The sequence below is a fragment of the Dreissena polymorpha genome, chromosome 4 (genome assembly GCF_020536995.1).
Source record: "Dreissena polymorpha isolate Duluth1 chromosome 4, UMN_Dpol_1.0, whole genome shotgun sequence".
Taxonomy (NCBI): Eukaryota; Metazoa; Mollusca; class Bivalvia; order Myida; family Dreissenidae; genus Dreissena; species Dreissena polymorpha.
The window spans coordinates 62,018,283-62,043,313 of record NC_068358.1 but is presented as its reverse complement, the minus strand read 5'-3'; the positions used below and the strand labels follow the sequence as shown (position 1 = coordinate 62,043,313).

Sequence of the window (25,031 nt, the reverse complement as noted above, 5' to 3'; positions counted from 1 at the left end):
TGATTGATGCCAGATCTTGTTCTTGTTTAACTTCTATGATGAAACCTTTAGTTACATTCACATTTGTTTTTCAAAATCGATAAAATGCCTTTGATCTATAATCTGTTGTTTTTTCTATTTTATTCCAGCTTTTTATTAAATTCCATAGCTTTTCATGGAATTCCACGGCATTCTATAGAATTCCACGACATTCTATGGAATTCCACCTCATTCTACGGAATTCCACGGCATTCTATGGAATTCCACGGCGTTCTATGGCATTCCACGACATTCTATGGAATTCCACGGCATTCTATGGAATTCCACGGCATTCTATGGAATTCCACGACATTATATGGAATGCCACGGAAGTCTATGGAATTCCACGGCATTTTATGGAATTCCATCCCATATCAAGTCCCTCTTCTGTTTTTTTTTTCACTTTTCCATTGATTGCATGGAATCGGATGGAAAGTTAGTGCCAATACTCCACGGAATTCCATCTAACGATTTCCATAGAATTTCATATGATTCCACGGCAGATCTACAGACGGGTAGTGAAAAACTAAAATATATACATAATTTTTGGGATTCCGAGTATGAATCCATAGTGCATGTTTTCACAAGCACAATCAGGTACAGAAATCGCCGCTGTAAAGCTCTTCAAGTGTCAAAAAATCATCTGGGTGGCTTTTTGATATTAGAAAGAAGAGGTACAGACAAAAACTTAACAACAATATTTAGGACAGCGGGATATTTTTGTGTTTTGAACGATGGACATTGAAGCAAGGAGCCTTCATTTTTGAATTCCTAGATTTCAAAAACACCAACCCATATAATTAATTAAAAATAAAATATTTGTTTTAGTTTGGAAACTGAAAGAGACATCATTAGAAGAGGTGGCCGAATGCCTACAAAGAGCAAGCTGCAGCTGTCTCTCTACTTTTTCTCCAGCTGAGATTTCATCTCTTAGAAAAGATTTTTATGCAGACAAGCCCATAAGGCGATTTATTTATAAAGAACTCCGAAATTCCTGTGATGGGAAGTTCACTGTGTTGGGAAAGCATCTGTGTGAAGATTGCTGGAAGCTTGCCTATGGCATAAAAGAAAGAAGGTACTAATATCATTTTTTTATAATGTTCTGAACATAATTTAGTGTATAAAGTATACTATATATTATTTTTATGCACCCAGTAGGTTGGCATATAGCAGTTGAACTGTCAGTCGTTCTGTCCGTCCATCCAAACTTAAACGTTTGCCATAACTTTTGCAATATTGAAGATAGCAACTTGATATTTGGCATGCATGTGTATCTCATGGAGCTGCACATTTTAAAGATGTTTTTTTATTTTCATAGATGTTTAGGTCTCTCCACCCTGACAGTGAGACGTTCGCACAACTGCGGACCCGTGACAAAGCCTGGAGAATGCAATGCATGACAGCAATGGGATATGAGGTATATACTCATAAAAATGTTTAAACGTAAATTATTAATCTGCAACTTTATTTGATATTTTATATTTATTAATAAATGCTATCAATTTGAAACATTGTGATCAGACATAAAAATAAAGAATATTCATTTTCGAACCATCAACTATCTTTAACGAAAATACATGCAGCTGCATTTAAAGAAAAAAGTCAGAACAGATAGTCGAATGATTCAGTCATTGTCATCGAGCGCCTCAGGTCCTAATACATCACTTGAAATATTGTAATAAAAAATTCTGGGTGGTCTGTTTTGAAAATGATGTTGGTCAACCAAGCTAAGTTATCTTCAATACAAATATTATAATGATCATGGGGAATAAAATATTGGAACCTACTTGCAGATCTTTCTGGAGACATATTTACAATTAAAATATGCTCGCAATTGCATATGTGTAACTAACAATAGTTTTCGTAGCAAAGTATTTTACTTCCGAGTTAATACTTTTCTCTTTAGTTTAGTTGTTTGTTAAATAAGACAATTATTCACCAAATTAATGAAAGTCAAGTTTAGTCAAAGATCTTACCTGAATCAAATATCGACCCTTCAATTGGAGACATAACTCTTAAGACTATTTGACAATTTATTCCAAAGAAACTCTCAAACAACTTAAAACAATTTGAATTACGCCGTTTCGATTTCCGGTAGATGTCGTTTTCTGGAAAGCAAAGGTTGCATCAAACCATCTTTAAAATGATAAGAGTTTACTGTCGATCAGAGTTCGGGGGCATTTTGTTCTTAAAGGATATGCCTTTATCTCAAGCTTTAAATCCCATTGGAAAAAAACATGGGAAACATAATCCCATCGGATTTAATTTTTCCATGGGTGTTCTTTAAAAAGTTTAAATGCTTGAATACGCGAAGAAAACACGTTTTTAAAAATGTCCAAAATCCCATTGGATTTTTTCTCCCATCTGCGATTATGGGAGAAAAATAATCCCACGGGAAAATAACCATGGGGAAAAAGACAAATCCAATAGGATTTTAGAAAATTCCCATGGGAGGACCAACTTTGCTCATACATTTCATAGTGAAAAAAACAATTTTTTAAAGCAAAAATAACCGATAATTAATCAAAAATAAGCCTTCTATCGCACACTGTCTCAAAGAAGCAAATCTTCAAGAAAAAGGGTACTTAAGTTTGCGAAATTTCGGTTTTGCAAAGATTTTCTGGTGGCCGTTTATTACAAAACAAAGCGCATAACAACAGTCAAAGAAGCTCCGGTCTTATCAAACCATTTGAAAGGCCGCGCAATCGTTGAATATGTAGGTACAAAAAAATCCAAATGAAATTCGTGGAATTCAAAAACTGGCGAAGCATACAGACCGACCGATCCAAATGTGTTGAACATTGGCTACTCAAAAGTAGGTACAAAAATCAAAAGAGGTCACCAGCGAAATAGCACAAGAGAATTGTTTTCTGGCACCAAAGTCGGCCAGGCAGTTGCAGGACAAAGTATACAGAGAAAATTTAAAGCAAAAGATGCAAGTTCAACCACAAAACAATTTTAACAGTATTAGGCAAGTTGCCCCAAAATCCGTTCGTTCAAGAGATGATATCAACCTAAAAAAAGCAGCCGTTTATAATACTGTATTAAGAAGAACAATTTTTAGATCTGAAGAAAAACTGTGTTGAAAAACGTCTGTATAATCGGCATAGATTGAACTTTCAATCTTGGTAAAGTGTTTGTGACAGCTGTTAGCGATAAAAACAGAAGTGTTATAAGTAGGAAAACAGGCCAGTACCCGTTAATGTTAGGCCCTTTATAATAGATTCTTGATTAACAAAATTAAAAACAGTGTTAATTTACCACTTAAAGAAAAATCCATTTCGGCCCTTTGGACCAATAACAAGAGGGCCATGATGGCCCTGAATCGCTCACCTGACTCATTAAGATCAGATGAAAACTATGACCTCTATTGTCTACACAATGTTTTTCTATGATTTGACCTAGTGACCTAGTTCCTGACTCGAGATGACCAAAATACAATCCCAATCCAGATTTCATCAAGATAAACATTCTGACCACAGTTCATAAATATTGGATGAAAACTGTGACCTCTATTGTCAACACAAGGTTTTTCTATTTATTTGATCTAGAGTTTTACCCCAGATGACCCAAATACAATCCCACCCAGATTTCATCAAGAATTCTGACCAAATTTCATAAAGGTTGGATGAAAACTGTGACCTCTACTGTCTACACAAACAAATTGTTGACGGACGGACGCACGGACACACGCAGGCACGCACAACGGACGCCGGACATCACACGATCACATAAGCTCACCGTGTCACTTCATGACAGGTGACCTAAAAATATGTGTCGGAGATAAACATGAACAGTTGTGGTTAAAATCCCATAGAAACAAGGGCTGTTTGTAAAACATGCATGCCCCCCTATATGGGCTATAAGTTGTAGTAGCAGCCATTGTGTGAATACGTTTTTTGTCACTGTGAATGTAGGTGGTGGTGGTGGTGGTGGTGGTGGTGGTGGTGGTGGTGGTGGTGGTGGTGGTGTAGTAGTAGTAGTAGTTGTAGTAGTAGTAGTAGTAATAGTAGTTGTAGTAGTAGTAGTAGTAGTAGTAGTAGTAGTAGAAGTAGTAGCAGTAGTAGTAGTAGTAGAAGTAGTAGTAGTAGTAGTAGTAGTAGTAGTAGTAGTAGTAGTAGTAGAAGAAGTAGTAGTAGTAGTAGTAGTAGTAGTAGTAGTAGTAGTAGTGGTAAAAGTAGTAGTAGTAGTGGCAGTAGTAGTAGTAGAAGTAGTAATGGTGGTGGTGGTGGTGGTGGTGGTGGTGGTGGTGGTAGTAGTAGTAGTAGTAGTACTAGTAGTAGTAGTACTAGTAGTAGTAGTACTAGTAGTAGTAGTAGTAGTAGTAGTAGTAGTAGTAGTAGTGGTAGTAGTAGTAGAAGTAGTAGTAGTAGTAGTAGTAGAAGAAGTAGTAGTAGTAGTAGTAGTAGTAGTAGTAGTAGTAGTTGTAGTAGTAGTAGTAGTAGTAGCAGTAGCAGTAGCAGAAGCAGTAGCAGCATTACAAGACCAATACTTAAGAATGATCAAATGGGAAAAGGTAACCTAGCACTGGCAGTAAATATGAGGCTCATTTACAGGTCAGATTTGTAATCTCTGCTGTAAAATGAGATTTTGAATGAATTAAAGGGAGGCAAATCTGTAATAAAAAGAACATGCATAAACCGTAGTTGTTTCCCTTGTTTGAACCATGCTAAATCCTTACAAGTTTGGAAAGAATTGGATGAAAAATTTGGACTTTATTGCATAAACACCATTTTCTCAATTCAAGGGGAGGTAATTCTGTACTTCATGGACCAATAATGCTCATTTTTTGTAGGGTTCGTGTCCTCATTGATATAAAGACACTGTGCAAATTTGGAAAGGATCGGACAAAAAATGTGGAAGATTTTTTAAAGTTTTCACAAAATAGGCAAAAACGAATAAACATGCAAAGTTCAACGAGCTCCTGCGTCCATGTTTTTTGACGAATCAAATTTCTTTGAACAACTTTTTCAGGGGAGCCTTCAAAGGTCATCCCTGTGAAATTTTTTGAAAATCTGATGAGCGGTTTCTGACAAGAAGATTTTTTAAGGTTTTTACCATATATGGTCATGGCGGCCATCTTGGTTATGTGATCAATTTTTTTTTAACAATTCTTTTGTCCCATGACCTAGGGATGCTCCACATGAAATTTAGTTGAAATTGGCTCAATGGTTTAGTAGAAGATGTTTACAAATTGTTTACAGACAGACAGACAGACAGACAGACGGACGGACGGACGCCGGACGGTGATTGATCACAATAGCTCACCCCGAGCTATCGCTCAGGTGAGCTAAAAATTCTGAATCAACAATCTTAAGATTGGAAGCAATTAAAACTATCTGATCTTGTTGACAGGCTAGCTTCAGTTCCGCAAATTCAGCAGTTTAACTTACGAAGAGCTTTGTATTGGGCGGGCAATTACAAGCTTTTCAGCAAGTCAACAAATCATCTGGTGGATGAACATATCTGGCATGGCCAATCCGTTAAATAATAAGAAACCGTGAGGTCAATGGAACCTCTATTTCTATTGTTGTTGTCGGACCATCAACAAAACAGCCTCTAGCTACAACAGTCCAGCACAAGCCACGGCAGTTTCGCGTTTGTTGCGCTGGCTGTTCCTGCAGCACAGCCTCACCAGCTGCAGCAGGTTCAGCAATCCCAATTTCCAAGGCCTATAAACAGATCGTTCGAAAGGTTTAAAAAAACTGCTATCTTAATCAAAATATCCAATTATAATGATGAAATATACATATACTAACAAATTGTCCATATTGACCATAAAATACACGCATAATTTTACACTGTTAAACTAACACTTAAATGACTTTCTATTTTTAATAATTTTAGGAGTGTCAGTTTGGTGGAAGCGGATGGGTTAACTCTGCATCATGTGCAGACGGTGTATCTGAGGCTGACGAATGCAGATGCAAGCGTCACCTCAGTGACAGAAAGGATCCAGGAGCACCTGATTTCAGGAGCCCATTGTCGTTTGTGACTGCAAAGGCATCGAAATTACAGATTGTGCAGGCACAAGCGGTAAAAGATGTTCTTTATTGTTAGTATGTTTGATGACAAAGTGCTAGAGTATAAAAACCTGCAAATTAAATAAAATGTTTTTTAGACATATTAAGCTAATTTACTCTTTGATGGTTACATTTTGGAAATCCTTCATTCATTACAGTGAAGAAAGATCTGCTGCCACTTGAAGTTTTAGGTGCCTACTTGTGTTGCAGCCTGATGTGTTTGGCATTTATGCCATTGGAAATGATGCGAATGGCCAGAGACAGTTTTCAACAACTGTCCGTTTTGGAACGCTCAGTGGATACTGAATTGGATTTTCACTCACACACAGTAATATGAATATCCTTAACTGTGTTATAATACACAGTACAACATATATTGCATATGAATCCCAGTATGACAACTGTGTTGTTGCTTTTTATTATTTTCAAGTAATATTTGTATTAACTTATCCGGTAACTTTAAAAATGCTATCGAGTTATGCCAATTATTGTCAATCAAAGAAAATGAATGGTTATCATATTTAATGTTATTCATGTTTATGCAACATGAGAATAAAAATCATTCAAAATAATTTCTTATTCAAAAGACTATTAACACCTGAAGGGAATAAGATATGATTATAACAATATTGTGTATCTATTTGTTTACACCCAATAGGAATAATCATAAACATTAGAATTTTCAGGAAACCTGAAAACAAGACAATGATGATCGAATGTGTGAAAGATTGTAAGAATGAATGGTTGAAGAGTCTGTGGATTCCACAAAGTACTTTCTATGCAATGTGGATGAAGTTTACAGGTTTGATTTCATGGTTGCATAATTAAAATAAAATTATAAAGTATCTTTGAAACCTAAAAACAGCTTATTTCAGGTCCTTAATACAGGTTATTATAAGTTTGCTTTTGTATGACAAGCCAAAAAATGGAAAAACACTTTTTCCTATGCAAACTATAAGCGATGGGTAAAACAATGGTGAAATAAATAGATTTACTGGAAATTAATAATAATATGCTTTGGTTTTTTTGCAATTATGTTTCTTCGAAATATGTATCGTATTTTTAATTTGTTGTACAATATTTAATGAATCGTCCCCTTGAACTTTTTTCAGATTCTTGTCGAAAGAGCACAAAATCAGCAAAGGAGACGCGAATGCAACCTAATCTTAAATGATCTCAAGGTCACACCTGTTCAGGCAAGCAACCTTGAGAAAATGACGAGAGGACAGGCCCAAAGTATTCTCTGGCAGCGACAGTGCATAGGTCGTATGACATCTTCAGTGTGTCATAATGTGAAAACTTTCAGAGATTGCACCAAGCCTATCAGGGTAATCAGACATTATGCAATAAAATGACTTCGACCTCAGCAGCATTGGACATGTACGCTATGGTGTTGTGAATGAGAAAAAGGCCAGAGACATATATATTCCAGGAGTTCGCATCAAGGGAGCATAAGAACTTGGTGGTTTAAGACAGTGGTCTGGTAATCGACGTGACTTTCCCATTGCTCGCATCAGCCCAAGGTGCACTGTTCAGTCTTATACATGTCACGGAGAAGAACTAGTTGAAATCAAATATTGTGCTCGAAATGTCCTGAACAATGATATTCCCAAAAAATGACTTTCTAAACCGTGATGAAAAGTTCCTTTTGTATTTACACTGTATTTAGGCCAATCGCACATGCACGATTTTTTATTCTTATACCTTGGATAAAAATAACCTTACTACCAAAAAAGTATTTGCCAACCTGATGTATACACATTAACGTATGAGGCGATATTGATTTTAGCTGACTTAATTACACTTTAAATCGTGAATTCAGTCAAGTGTTAAACACATCATTGTCAATTACCCATGCAATAATGATATATCTGTTGTGACAAGTGACAATGCGCTGTGTAACATTTTCAGGAAATTTTGTTTGAATTAATTGATAAATAAAAGAAATATAAGTAAACTTAGACGACAGAAGATTTGCCTAGCATAATATATCTTGTATTCGTATTTTCAGCTCATGAGCACAAAAAGGGGCTGCAAGAAAGGGGCTGCAAGAAAGAGGCTGCTGGTGAGAAGAAAACAACAAATGCACCAACCAGCATTAACGAAGATGTGAAGAAAGCCTTCAAACAAGCTTACACCAATAGCCTGAAAACTATCATCAGCAGCAGTCCAATCTACAACATTTTTGGAGAGTCTGACCAGTCTAAGGTAGCCAATTGTTATGCAGACAATGAAAATGTAATGAAAAAGTTTGAGGACTTAATGTTGCAGGTGTTAAATGAAAGTAATGGTGCGTCAACTGTAGAAAGAGAAAATATCTTCAGAAAACTACACAAAAAAGGTTGATCTCTGCAGTGATTTAAGACCTAACAAGAACTATAAACAACGAAACAACTACATATTCTGAGGAGGTGGTGAACAATTTCATTCAGGATTTTGTTCTGGAGCTAATTGGAGAAATATTCAAGAGTATTGTGGAATTGGACGCGAAATCATCCAAAAACAGAAGTGAAATAATCAGTGACAATGACACATAAGTACTTTTCTATATATCTGGGTATTAAATCTGTGCTCTTCTGAAGAAGTATAGCAAGATAAGAAATGCAACTAAAATAGAAAATAAGATAGATGATAAATAGTTTAGTAAACAAATGAAATCCTCGGAAAAAACATTCACAGAGAAGTACAGTACAATGATGACAACAAGAACTGTGGTGGCTTGAAAAATAAAACAGACATTTAATTTTAGTTTTCACGTGGGTATTTTTATTGCATTGTGATCTTCTCTTGTTGAAGCAGCCTTGTCAGCTTTTGTATGATAATTTCAATCATCATGCATTATCACTCGGCGCTGAACAGATGGTCACACCCCCGCCCAGAGGCCGTTCCACCTGCTGCTACTCCTATGGTAGGACACTTGGGCACTAAGTTGATACCCTGCAGAGATCGCAATTAATGAAACGTCATGTTATTATTGTCAGTCATGTTTTTGTGGAGGTTGATTGAAATTTACTGATGTTTGCATTTGTTTTATGTTTTAAGTTTACTGATATTTCGATGGTCCCCATTTAAATGCCGAACCTACATTTGTTTTGCATTTTTCGATTTTGATACTGTGCAAAGCAGAAAATCAATGGGCATATACCCCCAAAATAACCAACAAGTTAACCAATCGCAACAGCCCAAAAAAGTCATGTGATGTAATGACGAACCGCAATTGATTGAAGTCAAAATGACGAAACTGAAAAAAGTGTAACTTCTGCATTTTCTGTGCTAATTATATAATATAAAGTATCAATATAGCCATGTGTTTTAAAGGTAAATTGATGAAACTTAAACTTTTGCTTATAAAATGATTCAATGCATTACCTTTTACAGCATTGATAACCCAAATAGAGATCTTATTGGTTATTATCAATTCCTTTAAAATTTGTACCATAGTGTACATGTTTATATATAGACATTGCACAAGTCTATGGGTATATAAAGCGACCCGTACAGCTATGGTTATGAATAGTGATTTGAAACTCCAAACCATGTCAAACTACTTTGCAATGTTCGTTGTTCCGCAGACCGAGGATTGGGACAGAGAGTTGTTTCAAATTCCAGAGACAGAAAATTGGGACGCCGTTGTACAACAAACGGAGGATTGAGATGAAGAAATACGACAGTACGAAGCAGTTATGTTCATTGACAATGCTTGTTTACTTATTTGTTTTGTTTGCCAAGTATTGAACTTTGTGAATAAAATGTTGCCTAAATCTCACATCTTCTTTGTGGATGTTCTAAATGAAAATGTGCGCATGGCAAAACACGCATAGAACGCATTTAAAAATAGTGGTGTAAAAATAAGGTCGTAGATTGCACAATTTAGGGTCGTCGATGAACCCTTGGCTAGCCAGGTCTTCATTTGACACGCCGAAATAAGTAGGCCTGTTTTTAAATGTTTGAAGTCTCTGATTCAACGACATGATTGCGAACGAACATTCTTAGACTCACTTACGCATTCATCTGCTATTTATACAAAAAATTGTAATGAAATTTTTTATATCCATCCATGTACCAATCAAATGCCTCATTGTCAGGAAAAAAACGCCCGGAAAATTAGCGGGAGGGTCTGTTTCAATATATGGTCTTCTTGTCTATTTCCAGAGCAAGCTAGCCCAGACAGAGTTTTATGCGTTGCCAGACATCGTGTAGAATCGTGATTTGGAAATTTTTAGAGCAGAGCTGATATTAGAGAAAGAAGAGGCTGTTCGAGCATTTAAAACATGCACCATCTGTTAAGATGCGGATAAAAAATTTACACTTACAAAATGTAGGCACACATATTGCGAAGCATGCTGTATTTTTATGATGGGGAAATGCTGCGCGATGTGTAGGGCAGACGTAACAGGTTGGGTTCGGATGCTTTTTAACGACTAGGCTGTTTTGTTTTGACTGTGTTCAACCGTTCATATGAATTTTTATTTTATGCTTGTTTGTTTTCTTGCGTGTGTTTGCATTTATTTATACGTTTATTTTTATTTTTTGCATGAAAATAATCATTATTATTTATTTTTAGGTCATTTAAAAAGTTAAGAATTATTTTCCAAAACTTGGTAGTAATGTTAAGAATAAAATTTCAGAGTTAAGAAAAAAAAATAATATGGAAGTAACGTTAAGAAGTTCACAAAACCTTATCTGGAGCTCTTGTCGCATAATTGGTGTATTTCATGTATATTCCTTGTTCGGTGTAACTGAATACATAATATCTGTCTTCATGAAGAAATGCATAAATGGGCATCATGTGTCATCGTCAAATTAGACGAGGAAAATGCACCAAGTTATTGCCCATGGCTGGGTTCACTAATTATTTATGTCTATGGTAAGCACATGCAGCACTGTTAATTTGTGTATATTTTCATGTTAAATGACAGGTGAACTTTCATATATGCAGTTAAACAAACGTGGTCTCGCTTAATTATTGGCATATATAATGCACAAGATATGTAAGTCACACATAAAGCCATCCCGTATCAGGTAATTCAACTCATGTTAAAGTCAATCATCCAGACAGCCGTCACCCAATTTATTTGTCCATTATTGTATAAATGGGCATCTGCGTTATATGAAAAGGGAGCTAGTTTGACAATCGAGAGAGTAGTCACGCTTTCATGACGTGGTGGCCATGTCGGCCACCGCAATGTAAAATTGTACTTCATGAACATTGGAAGCGTTGTGTTAGAAATTATTTAACAGAAATAAATCTCGATAAAAACAGAAATGAACTTTGGTTATTACTGTGTGTTCTCCACGAACAATACGCAATTACGCTACACTCTGCATTTGCATCATGTATCATTGACTACCTGGAAAACTTATGTAACAGGGTATTCACTCACTAATCCTTTAATAATACAAACCCAATCAAGACTGTGAGAGAGTATCAGTGTGGGTGCTAATTAGTGAGTGAATGAAGTTACTAACACTGCATGTTTTTATGCGAGATGTTTTAAGCTATAGAGTTTCACTGGTTTTATACACTAGTTCATTTGTTCAAAAAGTCTCTTAAGAGATAGAGTTGATTTCTTTTTGGCATTTTCCATTTGCCAGTTCCAATTAATTCTAAGACTTAGTCTTCTGACCGCTGGCGAGTGTACTTTTATTGTTCATATAAATACATTGTATTATATTGTTTATTGTAATACAAATGTATTTGCCTGATTATTGTGTATTTGAATGCAATATGTAATTTATTATTTATATTTACAATTTCAAATTGGTATTTATAATTGTTTTTGTTAATTTCAGGCCATCATTTTGGTCATTATCAACATATATATAATAAATAATATATACAACCAACCCACTTGTGTAATGAATACACAACCCGGCTACAAATATGTAGCAGGGTTGGGTATAAGAAGAACTTATACTGCCTTGCTAATAGAGATAGCTTCTATAGAGACGCGGAAGAGTGTCTGCCTGATTAGGAACCGGGAGGTCCCGGGTTCGATCCCCTTGGTGGTCAGGGATTTTTTCTGGCTGGGTTACACTAAGATCTAACAGGAATGGCTAAAGTGGTACTGTTCAGCGATGGCTGCACTTACCATTAATATCGCAACATCACCCTGGATTGTGCCTTACTGCAGTTTGATGTTACACATCAGATAGATGCTCAAAGTAATTCAAGAACGTAAAGTTCTAGTGGAGGTCATCAATGACTTAGATAAGTAATAAAAGGTATACCAAAATCAAGCACCTTGACTGAAAGACCAATTCTAAAAAGGGCTTTTAGTCTAAATTTACGCCGCAAACCTACAAAGAATAGGAGATTTATATAGCTATTTTGTACGCTTAATATTTCTGTTTGTGGATTGTGTTTAATGGTTTATTGATATTTCGGGAAAGACAATTGCACAAATAAATGTGAAGAGTTGTTATTGTTTATATTTGATCATTAAGTAATGTAATGAATAAGGACAAGGGACGTTAAGGCGTGTTATTTGCCTGAAAAATATTAATATTTGTAAAAGTTAATTATTGCACCCATTTAAGATCACATTTTGAAGAATACGACGTGCGCTTTACGTTTTCATAGTTATTGCATCGTACATCGCATAGATGACGTCACATTGAACGTTTCAAACACGCGCGTTTCTTCGAATAACGCGAATTTCGAGCATTTTTTAATGTTTATCACTATTTTACGACAACAGCGCACACGTTAACCAACTTGATTCTTTAAAGAAATGCAATACATTTTCGTTATTTGTTCATCGATATCTTTTTATTTTTGGTTAACGAGTGCGCTGTATGTGAAAAATACATGTATTTTCTTCTTAATCGACATTTGATTGAACAGTTAATAATTTATCACCATGAACGGTTGTTTCCTTGCAATATTGCGGAAGCAATCAAGTTGCTTTTTTAACATCTTAACTTAGAAAAAGTTAGTGTTTCGTATAATTCACGGGAGACCACTCCATTAACTTATTTAGGCCGATGGGAAGTAATCTTATCAAGCGAGCGGGATAAATCTACATGGAAGATACAGCGTCTGCTTCGCATCATTTTAACTGAACAGTAAAAGTAATTTAAACAAAATATGTGTGGTTAAGTTTCATCATCATATATCAACAGACAGGTATGTTGTATAAAACATGTTTTCTGTCAGTTATATAATATAAGTCACGAAAATCATTCTTGTATTTAGCTTCAAAGATGAATTCACACGAACACCAGAGAGTATTAAGAAACATACCTTTCTATGGTTATCCGTAATCCATAGTTGTCCAACTTAAAAGTCCATCACATAAATTGCTACTTGTTTAAATGTTGAAGTAAATTAACTGGTCACAATAATTCCATCTTATTTACACAGATACAAAATTGAGACCAGCGTATTAGGAATGTATAGACTACAGTAGCTTCGAAATTCGGTTTATTTATTATCCAGTTGCATTATTAAATAGCCAAATAAAAATGACTTTAATTTAAATTTCATCAAATCGGTTATACAACACGAATGAAGCTTATATATCGTTGTAAAATTAAAAGTTATGACGAAAACCGACAAGTTAAATTACGTCACTTCAACTCGATATTTGTTCTCAGTATTGATGACGATGTTTTTATTACGTCATCGAGTTAATTATGCGTGAACAGTTCAGGGGCTCGAATTCTGCTACGATCGTAACTGTAATACTTTTTATGTGGTATTTTAATTTCAGAATTTTATGTCGACTTATAAACAAATACTTTCATTTATTTTTAATTTAGGATGTCTAAATCTTATGCGTGTGCTATATGCACCAAACGTGTGGGCCCAAAAGAAAGGAGGAAATTAAAAACAGATGGCAATAAACAACTTATAAAGTACTTGAGAAAGCATATGCTATTGACAGACGAAGTAACAGAGAAAGACGTTGTTCATAATTCTTGCCGTCTTAAGTATACAGCAGAATCGGCGGCGGCAAGATTAAGTGCATCCCCAAAGAAAAATCCACAACATGAACCGTCTGACAAGAAATCGCCGTTTCAATTAAACATTAAATCAGCTGGGTTCAGCCATACTATATGTCCTATATGTAACAGGAAGGGCGCTCGGTCCGAAGGGTTTGTAACCATACCGGGCGTGGCGATAATGCAACTGTTCATCAACAAAAACATTTTGTTGAAAAAAAAATCGCGATGTTGTAACACTCAAATGAGTGGGGGCAAGTTTACACCAGAGACCCTTTCTGCTGATATTCAAGGAAAAATTAGATCCACAACATACATGGAACCTGAACAGATAAGCAGTTTAATTAACTCGCTACGGCAAAGTGCGACACAACGTCAAAAATCTTGCATCGATTTTGACGACCCATCCACAATGACGGATGCTGATTATTGGAATCTTACTAGTACGCATCCTAATATGAATTGCATAATCACGCTGATGAGGAATGAAAGATCTACTGTCCTTATCTTATATACATGTATACACACAGGTCATGACTATTTTTAATAATTTTAATAATTGTTTTATGAGTTTATGTAATCAATGATATTATAGTGTAAATAACATATATGAATATATATATCAGGGTTGACGAAAGACCAATTCTCAACTCTTATCGGTGATGTAGACGACATACGGACAACAAAGACCAGGTCCATTCGAACATGCATCGCAGTGCTCCTAGTCAAACTAAGAACTAGTTTAGGGAATGCGCTGCTCAGCACTTTGTTCAACATGACGATTGCGCAGGTATTATGTGGTTCGGATAATACAACCTATTTAAATACCAAGGCGACTGTGATATGATTTACCAAATGTATCCATAGATTGAATGTTGATACTGGTAAACTTAATTTCAATTTTTAAATCTCTCTTTCACAATATATCGTGGAGGAAAAGTAACTTTTCAGTCTTTTTAGACGATGAATATGATGGTAAACATTCATCAGTTTTCAACATTTTCTTAATGCAATTATGTATGTAATAGCATTCATAATTGAAATATTGCTTACTATAACCGAAAATGAAAATCGTTCTACTTATTTTAACAGGATATATTTCAAGAGGTAAAAAATCTTTAAAGCAGTTTACAAAAAAGCAACACTCTTATGGAAATTAAAAGAAAGTGGGCTTTATAAATAATATGTTTATATTACAGATTCGGCGTGCGTTGAAATCGTCAAGAAAATCTTTGATGAAATCGTTCGTGCCAAAAAATATGGGATTTAAACATGTTTCCAGAGAGGAGATAAGAACGACCCATACACGACCTCTAGCGCAAGAATTGTTCGCTGCATCTGACCAAAATAAATCAATAATTGTTTTAGATGGAACATATATATATATATATATACAAAAAAGTTCAAACTTTTCTTTCGCACGTCGGTCGTACTCCATGCACAAGCATAGGCCACTTGTCAAGCCAATGATTGTTGTGTCCACCACTGGCTACATTATATCTATTTTGGGACCGTACTTGGCGGATGGCAAAAACTCAGATGCAAATATACTGAAACACATCATATTCATCAATCAAAATACTGAGGATTTTAAGGTTTGGTTACATTCAAACATGTCATATAACTTTTTTTTTAAACAAAACAAAATGTAGGAAACCAACTTGATGATGATGATGATGATGATGATATCATGATCATGGTGATGATTATGATCATGAGCATGATTTTGTTGATGATGTCGATAAGGTCGATAATGATTCGCACGATGATGATAATGATGACGATGATAATATTGATTACGATGATGGTGGTGGTATTCATTATTATGATGTAGATGATGGTAATGGTGATAATCGGGATAATGATGATGATAATGGATGAGTATGATAATCATACTAATACAAATTATGGTCAATACGAAAATATGAGTACATTCATGCCGTAAACAAAACGTTTCAGAGCTGGATTCAGGAAGGTGATGTGGTCGTAGTTGACAGAGGTTTCCGAGATACGTCGACTGTTCTCGAAGAACTTGGTGTAACTATGCAGATGCCATCTTTTATGCGAAAGGGGTCTACACAGCACACAAGCGAAGAGTCTAACAAGTCGAGGCTTGTGACGAAGGTAAATCTCCGCGCACATGTACTTGATTTATGATTAGATCACAATATAAATGTAATATATTGAGATGTATTTATACCTTTTTGTGAATAATTATATACTGTGTTCAAACTTACTCGCTTAACCGATAATTCGCCAATCATTCGATTATTTAATAGCACGGTTAAAATAACTATCGTTTCAACGGTCTAAGTGTATAAGTGTATTGTTTAAACAGATACGATGGGTTGTCGAGTCAACCAATGGCAGACTCAAGACATGGACATATTTAGCTAGGACAATGCCAAACACCCAAGTGCCATTTATTGGTAAAATATTTTATGTAACATTCATAATCATTTCACAAAATAGATAACACATACTTGCGTTAAAACGTTCATGGAGTAAACAGAGTGAAACCATCACGTTATATACACTTAATACAATCCTACACATATTTATTAACATTATTTAAAATGTCCTAATAATAATGTGTATATTTATGTAATGAGATTCCTGTTATACATATGATATTTATTTAAGGTGACTATGTGCGAATTGTTGGAGCAATCTGCAACCGCTTCAGACCGGCTCTAAGTAGCGGGGACTCCGATCAAGACAAAATAGTTGCAGAGAGAATGTTGTATTTGTCAGGGCAGAACAACGATTTACAACAATTCATCTCTGACAACGACATAGAAAAAATAACCAAGGCATCGTGGAAACCGATGGACGAACTAGACATAAACTGTCCAATAATGACCGAGGATGAACTTAGATGTCTAATCTTTGGTATATACACAGTTAAGCTGGCGGCTTCTTATACACAAGAGCACATGTCAAGTGACGGAATATACTCAATTCACGGTTATGTGCACAATAGGAGTTTGCTGTGCTTGAAGTTCCAAAGTCGGCATGTGTCCCGAAAGCAATACCGGTCTTACATACGTTTTAAGGAGGGGTCAGTCGACGCATGGTTTTGCAGCTGCCCAGTGGGAGCACGTGTAGTTGGAACATGTGCGCACGTTACAAGTGCGCTGAGGTACCTTTGTTTCAGGCGACACCAAACTGATCAACCGTCAGATGGTCCGAGAAATTGGGCTGCAGACATTTCAGATGCTGCTAACGTGTCATATTAAATATTAAGACGCGCTCTGAGACATAGACAAAACAAGTCTTAAAAATGTGTGTTCATTTACATCTAATAAAGACAAAACAAGTCTTAAAAATGTGTGTTCATTTACATCTAATAAAGACAAAACAAGTCTTAAAAATGTGTGTTCATTTACATCTGATAAAGACAAAACAAGTCTATAAAATGTGTGTTCATTTACATCTGATTAAAACAAAACAAGTCTATAAAATGTGTGTTCATTTACATCTGATTAAGACAAAACAAGTCTATAAAATGTGTGCTGAATGATTTCTCTGAGAAAAAGGGGTTAAATGCATTAATAGGCGTCAAGTGCGCAGTAGAGGGCGTTGTGTTTCGGACAAACACATCTCTTGTTTAAAGATGTGAATGTAAGCAATATTACAATTTGCAACAGTGAAAATATTTTATACTGATTGTTGAAAGTCGTGTAACTGACATGTTTATAAAATTGACTGGTTTTATTTTTTTGTTTTTTTGGTGACAAATATCAATGGGCAGAATAATGTGTGGATGGCACAGATAGAAAAAATGTCATTATTGGAAGAATGTGAACAATTACCAGATGAAAATCGTTAGTATAACAACGATTGTATTAACATAAGCTTGATACTATCGCTATATTTAATTCAGATTTGGGTTTTTCCAAAAATTGGAGAATGTGATTTGTCAACTACGGAAAAAACTAAAACGTCAAAAAAGCCATATTTGACAGTTATTAATGGAAAATTGTGAGGAAGTAATATGATAAATAGAATATTATGTTATTTTTGGATAAATATCAAGTTTATCATGCTCGGCACGAACTATGTTAGCGCTCGGCATGCCTCGCGCTACATCGGTTCCAAGCCTCGCATGATAAACTTGATATTTATCCAAAACTCACATAATATTCTCTATATTTACAAGGTTACGCGATCAGGATGTGCATACGGAATATGTTATTACAATAGGTCATGATATTACACCGTATTTGTTGTTGTTTTATAAATACTTTCGTTGTTACTTATAAGAATGTTCTAGTTTTATTATGATGATGCGATTTAAAAAAATGTTATAAACAATGTGTGATTATTTTGCGTAAAACATTTAGCGATATGAAGAAATAATAATATCATATGACATGTAACATGTTACTTTGATTTATGAACATGAATTAAATCATTTCTCACATTGTGGATCACCAAATTTTTAATGCTGATTGAATAATAAGCGCGGCAATCTGCGTCGATACAATTCGTAGTTGTGACGTTGCCGTAAAAAGCAACGTTAAACGACGTCAACATTGGAAAATAGTGGGCATCTTTGTCTCGGGCTGGAGATAACGTCTTTTGAACAAATACATGCATTAAGGATATTTTGAAAAGATGACTCTCTGCACTTTATGTTAATAGTAGATTGAAAATAATTTGGATAAAGGCAAATAACGACCCTTAACGTCCCTTGTCCTTTAGTGATTTCTAGAGCTGCAACGATTCGATCCGATGCATCGAAAATCGGTTCGAAATGCGTCGATTCGATTACAATACCAAACCTACCAAATTCGATTCGATTCTTTAACATATAGACATAAATATACATGATACGTAAAGCTCGCTGTATTCTGACTATTTGATACGGGAAGGTGTAGGTTTTATCTTTACCTGTAATTACGACGCGCGCGATTGGCTGCTTATTACTTTAGTCATATAATCAATAAGCGCGTTACGGTCTACTTTCGAAAAAAGCGTCAAAATGGCTGAACAAGTTGTGGCCGACAAGTTGAAATTATCAGATGCGCCTAAGAAGCTAAAATCAAAAGTGTGGCAGTATTTTGGGTTTCGGGATGGTAGCCTTCCCGACAAAGCAAACATAACATTGATTTAGCAAGACTAAGAAGTAGCACAAGTGCAACTACTCAAGTCGCCAGCCAGAAAAGTAGTTCTGTTTCTATTGGAAATTTGTTAAGTTTATTAGAGAATGTGCATTGTCTTACAGGTAACAGCTGATGCTGTCATGGCTAAATGGTAGACATGCTTGTAGCGGTTTTAGATATAAGTATAATAGTGATAGTATTATCACTCCACTGATTCCAGATGTTCTTATGATTATTTATTTAATTTTATATTATTGAGTATTCAACACAGTTTTCTAGTCAGAAGATTTTTTATATTAAAATTGAGTCCTAATTTGCTATTCTTTTTTATGTGTTTTATTGAAATATTGACATAGTTTGAAAGACAATTGGCAGTTTCTTGCAAAATATTTCTTACAAATGTTAATTTTACACACTTTCAACAGTTTTTAAAACACTGTTGAACCTACCAAACTATATTGAAGAAACACACAATTTGACAAATGCCCAAGATATCTAAGTATGCGACACTTTTTAACAGAAATGTTTATTTTGAGGCAGAAGAGTGACAGCGCCCTCACACTACTTTGGGGGAAGGGGTCCGCAGCACTTAAGAGGGGGAATTTTTTGTAAATGGGGGAATTTTTATAACAAGAAACAACAACTGTGTTTAACTGTTATAAACATATACTTCTATTTATGTGACTGTCTATAGGACAGAAAAGTGTACTTTTACTTAATCTATATAGCAGTATATATATAATCTTATTTAAAAGTCCACCATTATGTCCTTTTTGTTCCTAAAACAAGCTAGTGCTGTGTCCAGTTGCACGCAAAGTTTGTCTTGAAACTTGTGTTCACACTGCAACTCCAATATAGCGCTGTTGAAGGGGTCCAAAGATGGCGACTGTGATATATCTGGCGCGCAATAAAAATTGTCAGGTTAGTCATAAATGTTTTTGTATGCATTAGCATAGTTTGGCAATCTCAAAACACGCTATTTATCTACCTTATTGAAGTATGTGTTATATCCATATGATATGTTATTCATTGCTTTATATGTAACACAAAACATTATTCCATTCAAGTATTTTCAAATGGTGTAATAAATTTGTAATCCAAAAACAATTGCCAATTTTTTTTGTTCAAGAAAGCATTCATAAATCAAACCCCCATGTACAAAATGACGTCATTTTCCTCGTGGACAGCATGGGCTTTAATAGTAGTGCATCTGGACAAACTGAGGGATATTTACCTCAGGGTTTTTTTTGGCCCGATTTTATAGCTGAAACTCGGCTATGTACCCAATTCCAAAAAGTATACTTTTTCCCAAAATGTGGCAAAAAATGCCCAATTTCAACAAAAAAATTTTTTTTTTTTTTTTTTAGAAAGAAGTGTCTTATGCGTATTTTATCTCAATTTTAATTCAATTACATCTAACAAAGTATTTTATGACTTTGTTCTTTCAATTTTAATGATTATAAAGTGTTATATCAAATTTAGTATTTCCCTAATCAGTGGACTTTTCGTGTGGAAAAAAAAGGCTAATGAATTAATTTTCCCAATTTCATGAAAATGCCGATAAAATTCCCAATTCCAAAGCCATGGGCTACCTTCCCAAAAAGTGGGAAAAAAAACTGTACCTCTTAATTAAAAGCAAGTTGTTTACACTGTATCTAACGTGCAAAGATTGTTGAGATAGGTCAGTATTGACTTGTGACATTTACAGTTATAATTCATGTGTGGTGTGTTTCGGCAGTTCAAAGCAAATTCAAGAGAACATGGTAACACCCTAAATGACCTGTGATGTTTGGCAAGTGGTGTTATTGTTTATGGCAGTACACAGGTGTTAAAGTGATGTACAAACAATCTGGTCAAAACTGGATTATGAATGTCCGGCTAAACAGAAAATTTAAGTGGGTGAAAAATAGGGTATAATACTAGCTTGAAACTGATTTAATCTCCGCAAATTCTCAGATTAAAACATGTTATTTGGGGATTATGCTCATCAGATTTTTAGGAGCCACAGCCAATTCGCGATATATTGAAAAACGCGATATAAAGAACCGTGATATATTGGAGTTAATTTTCAACTATAAATCATTAAAAAAAAAAAACAGTATCGGAAATCACCTTGCTCATGCTCAATACATTGGTCAATATGGTGGAATAATTCTTATTAATTAACTCAATCAAAGCGCTGAAGGCACTGAAGATGTTCGCTATTGCATAATTTAACACGCAATTCATTTTTCAAAATCAATCGCAAGTTTGAAATGAACACACGCCATTCAACTTTAAAAAGTGTGTGTCATAGCGCACGGGTCGAGTTTTGTGTGCACTTTTTAAAATCCTTATTATTTCATAGAAATAACGAAGACAAAATAAAAACAGCATGCTTTTTTAGAAGTTCTGAAAGCAAAGAAAGTATGATGAAAATGGTAATGAGAACTTAATATAAAGAAAATTTGCAGTCACCATCATATTAAAGGAATATTTTTTCTAATATCAAATGACTATCTCACCAAGAATATAAATTCATAATGAAAGTTCCGTGTACAAAACTTTTGATTTTTGACACCATATACAAATTCAAAATATACAATAATCTTCGTATCTTGTATATGGAGGAATAAAAGTATATAAACATTGCTGTTTATGCTTTACTTGTTACCCGAGCAGTTCACACGGTGTCAACAACGCTAACATAAACATAGGTATAGAGCACTAATGCGCTTTTAGGCGAAGCTGTTTCAGTTTTCATCTTAGTGACTTTAACATAACGCCAACAGACACGCATGAATATTTTCGAATATTTAATAAGCTGATTCGAGATACAACCTCTGAATTTTTGCTACATCACTGCGTATGTGCTCAATTCAAAGGATGTAGCACTGTTCAGTGTAAGGAATTCCGGACTACTCTCTGTATGCTCAAACGACACAAATTGTGGCCCTGTTACAATTACGCGTTACAATCCATCTCGCAGAATTTCAATTTCGCCTCCAAGATGAGAAAACAATCATTAGCGAAATAGTATAGTGTCACGATAAGAGAAAATCGTTTAATTATCATACCACAATGTTTGCCGTACTTGGTCAGCACGTCTGGAAATCATTCCTTAATGCGTCGATGCCATTATTAACAAGTTTGCTATTTTGAATTCAATTTTGTATCAAAAAGCATTGTTTTTAAATGTGGGATTTTCAATTCGCAATGAGATTTGTAATGACCCTCGTCATGCGAAAATGGGTCTTATTCCATATGCGCCCATCATATAAATAGCCCACTCAGCTATCCCTCCTTCTGGTAAGGAGAAACATAACATATTGAGTGATTTTAAAGCGAACAGCGTCGCCTATGGCCTGACTGCGCAAGAGCACATGTTGGGTTTAACAAACGCTTGACGAAACGCATAAGACCCATTTTCGCATGACGGCGCTATTGACGGGTGATTTAAATGTGACGAAAGAAAACATATGAAGTGCTCTCCCGTAGTATATTTTTTATTTACTCACACTAATGTGTGGTTTGACAATGCTAACACACATTTCATGCGGTGAATATGCAGCTTACAAGTGAAAAACACAACACAATAGTTTAACTTTTGTTTAATTGTATTCAATTATTTAGAAAAGTAAATTGCTAACTTTATTTCAAAGTCGGCGTATACGCCGACTACATTTTTAAAATTGTTATAAATATATTTAATATAATATATTTAGTTGTTTTCGGTTTTAGCGATTATAAAGCATTTTCGAGGTTGCCTATAGTATGCCTGAGTAATTGATGAACTCCAACTGTCAATGTATTGAGAACTGTGAATATAAACAAGCTAAACCTTCTACTAAGCTTCTACAATTGCGTTGCTAGCACCCGTAAATACAAAAGATCGCCGCTATGTGTTGAGATTCAAGAACGCTTTCCAGAAATACCCGATGTAGTAGCTTCAACGAGGTTATGAAACAGGTCATTCGTATTATTATTATAAATTATTTGTTATATTCGGGTTAAGCGATTATGATTTTTTTTAGTCTATCGTATCGCTGAAGTTATTGTTGAACTTATGTTCAACGTTTTATAAATTGAGAATATAAATAAGCGTCAACTTTTTCCCAAATCTCTCAATTTACGACCTGTACTACGTCATTGAGTTGTATGTGAGAGCGTAAACTATTGCGTTGTTATCGCCCGTAAACTTTCCTTTGTTTATCGACAGGCGCATCTATTAATAGCCTCATATCATGAATGCCAAAACACCCGCGAAAAAGAACCACGTGACCAAATAGGACGCTAAACGCAAATACCATGCGACTACGACTTTAATTATGTAAGAACGCTCCGCAATTCCTCTGAAGCCGGGGCCTTGTGATTGCTTTTACGTAAAGAATTGACCTCTAACTGAAGTAAGCAAAGGAAACGCAGCACCTAATTGACCCATTCCTTCTATGTGCGAAGGCAGATTGAATTTTACTAATGTATGGTTTGCCTATTATAACACACATTATAATGCGGTAAATATGCGACTAAAAGTAAAAAACACTATAATTAAACTTTTGTTTTTAATTAAGTTATTTAGAAACCAAAATTCCAAACCTTATTTCAAAACAGCAAGACTACATTTTTTAGAGAATATTCTTGTTATATTTAAATGTTTTTTAACAGTTTCAGCGATAATGAATCATTTTTATGTTGTCTATCGTATCCCTGTAATAATTGTTGAACTCGTGGTCAATGTGTTATTAATTGAGACCTGTGAATATAAACAAGCGTAACCTTATACTAGTGCGTAATTCTCACCCGGACTCCCCTTTGTTTATCGCCAGCCTCAGATTTATGAATGAGAGCGAAAATACTACGTCACGCAGACGCAGCAGAAAGTGGACTATTTTAATCATTCATAAACAATCTCCTCCGCGACACGTGCAATACGATCATTGTTTTTTTTTATTCTTTTCTATAAAACACCATTCGAAACTATTGCATTTAACACGATATTAATATAATGTTTCCATTTGTGAATAAACATAATTGGAGAACTCAAACCTCTTGCATAAATTATACAACTCTTTCTTCGCGCGTAGTGTAAGCGGGAATTGGGCTAATCATACCCAGGCCGTATCGACCTGAATTTTACATCAAGCACATTAGACGGTCGCTAAAGCGACCATCTAAAAATAATATGTATCATGGTTTTGTTGAAAACATATTAAGAATCTATTATTGAGATACCATAATTATATCTGCGAATATCTTCATTTAACATCTTGTCTTAATAAAATTCCAGTGCACCTAGTTCACGCGATACCGTCTATATTATATAAAGATGCCTGTACTTACCGCGAACTGACCCTGATTCATTGCGGCTTGGAATGCAATGCTTTAAAGTGAGGTCGCGATTCCACCACAGTCTGCTAGCTGAAACCACGGCTTGTTTAAAACTTCATACTTTTACATGTTTAATGTTTAATTTCCAAAACAATTAAAATGGCTTGGCCAAAACTTATATCAGGATATCAAAAAACGATACTTTAATGAACTTAAATATACTAGTACACAGACAAGAATATGGAAGTAATTACTAAATATGAGAACACAGCCTTTAAGTGCAAATGCTTTGGCACTGGCAATCCTCTGAAAATAAAAGGTGCATGCACAAACTGTATTGATGTGAACAGTTGAGTGTAAAACTGTTCTAACATGCCTTTTCATAGGAGATAAAATTATTTCATGCTGAACACGCAGTTAAACAGTGTAAAAAAACGTGTTTGCGTTGCCAATGTTCTGGTGGTATTCTCAAATCAGCCAATGTACTAAATGAAGTGTATTAATCTGTGTCTAACCGCGGGAATTTTTATGAATGTGATTAAAGGTCACGTAAGGTCAAAAGTGACATGAAACAACTAACACCAAAAAATCTGGCATATGAACATAATGGTTTCCTTTAAGTTTATGT

The 25,031-nt window shown here is 35.1% G+C and overlaps 2 protein-coding genes across 4 annotated transcripts in view; one reads left to right on the top strand and one right to left on the bottom strand.

Moving 5' to 3' along the window:
• Positions 1-25,031, bottom strand: part of LOC127877489 (protogenin-like) — a 323,646-nt gene that overhangs the window by 160,732 nt on the left and 137,883 nt on the right. The window lies entirely within an intron of this gene.
• LOC127877492 (uncharacterized) lies at positions 14,247-18,286 on the top strand. Of its 2 annotated transcripts, XM_052423430.1 has the most exons (5): positions 14,247-14,431; positions 14,615-14,778; positions 15,948-16,112; positions 16,327-16,417; positions 16,632-18,286. In XM_052423430.1, the coding sequence occupies exons 1-5, from the start codon at positions 14,305-14,307 to the stop codon at positions 17,225-17,227; spliced, it is 1,143 nt and encodes a 380-aa protein (XP_052279390.1). In that variant the 5' UTR covers positions 14,247-14,304; the 3' UTR covers positions 17,228-18,286. The 2 variants fall into 2 exon arrangements, with proteins under 2 accessions (XP_052279390.1, XP_052279389.1); XM_052423429.1 differs by lacking the exons at positions 14,247-14,431; positions 14,615-14,778 and adding an exon at positions 15,356-15,583.

What these genes read in the sequence shown, in the direction of transcription:
- LOC127877492 (XM_052423430.1), top strand. Translation starts at nt 14,305, where the DNA reads ATGGAACCTGAACAGATAAGCAGTTTAATTAACTCGCTACGGCAAAGT. An exon ending in TGATTATTGGAATCTTACTA is followed by an intron (nt 14,432 to 14,614) that starts GTACGCATCCTA and finishes TATATATATCAG; the next exon opens with GGTTGACGAAAGACCAATTC. An exon ending in AGTCGAGGCTTGTGACGAAG is followed by an intron (nt 16,113 to 16,326) that starts GTAAATCTCCGC and finishes TTGTTTAAACAG; the next exon opens with ATACGATGGGTTGTCGAGTC.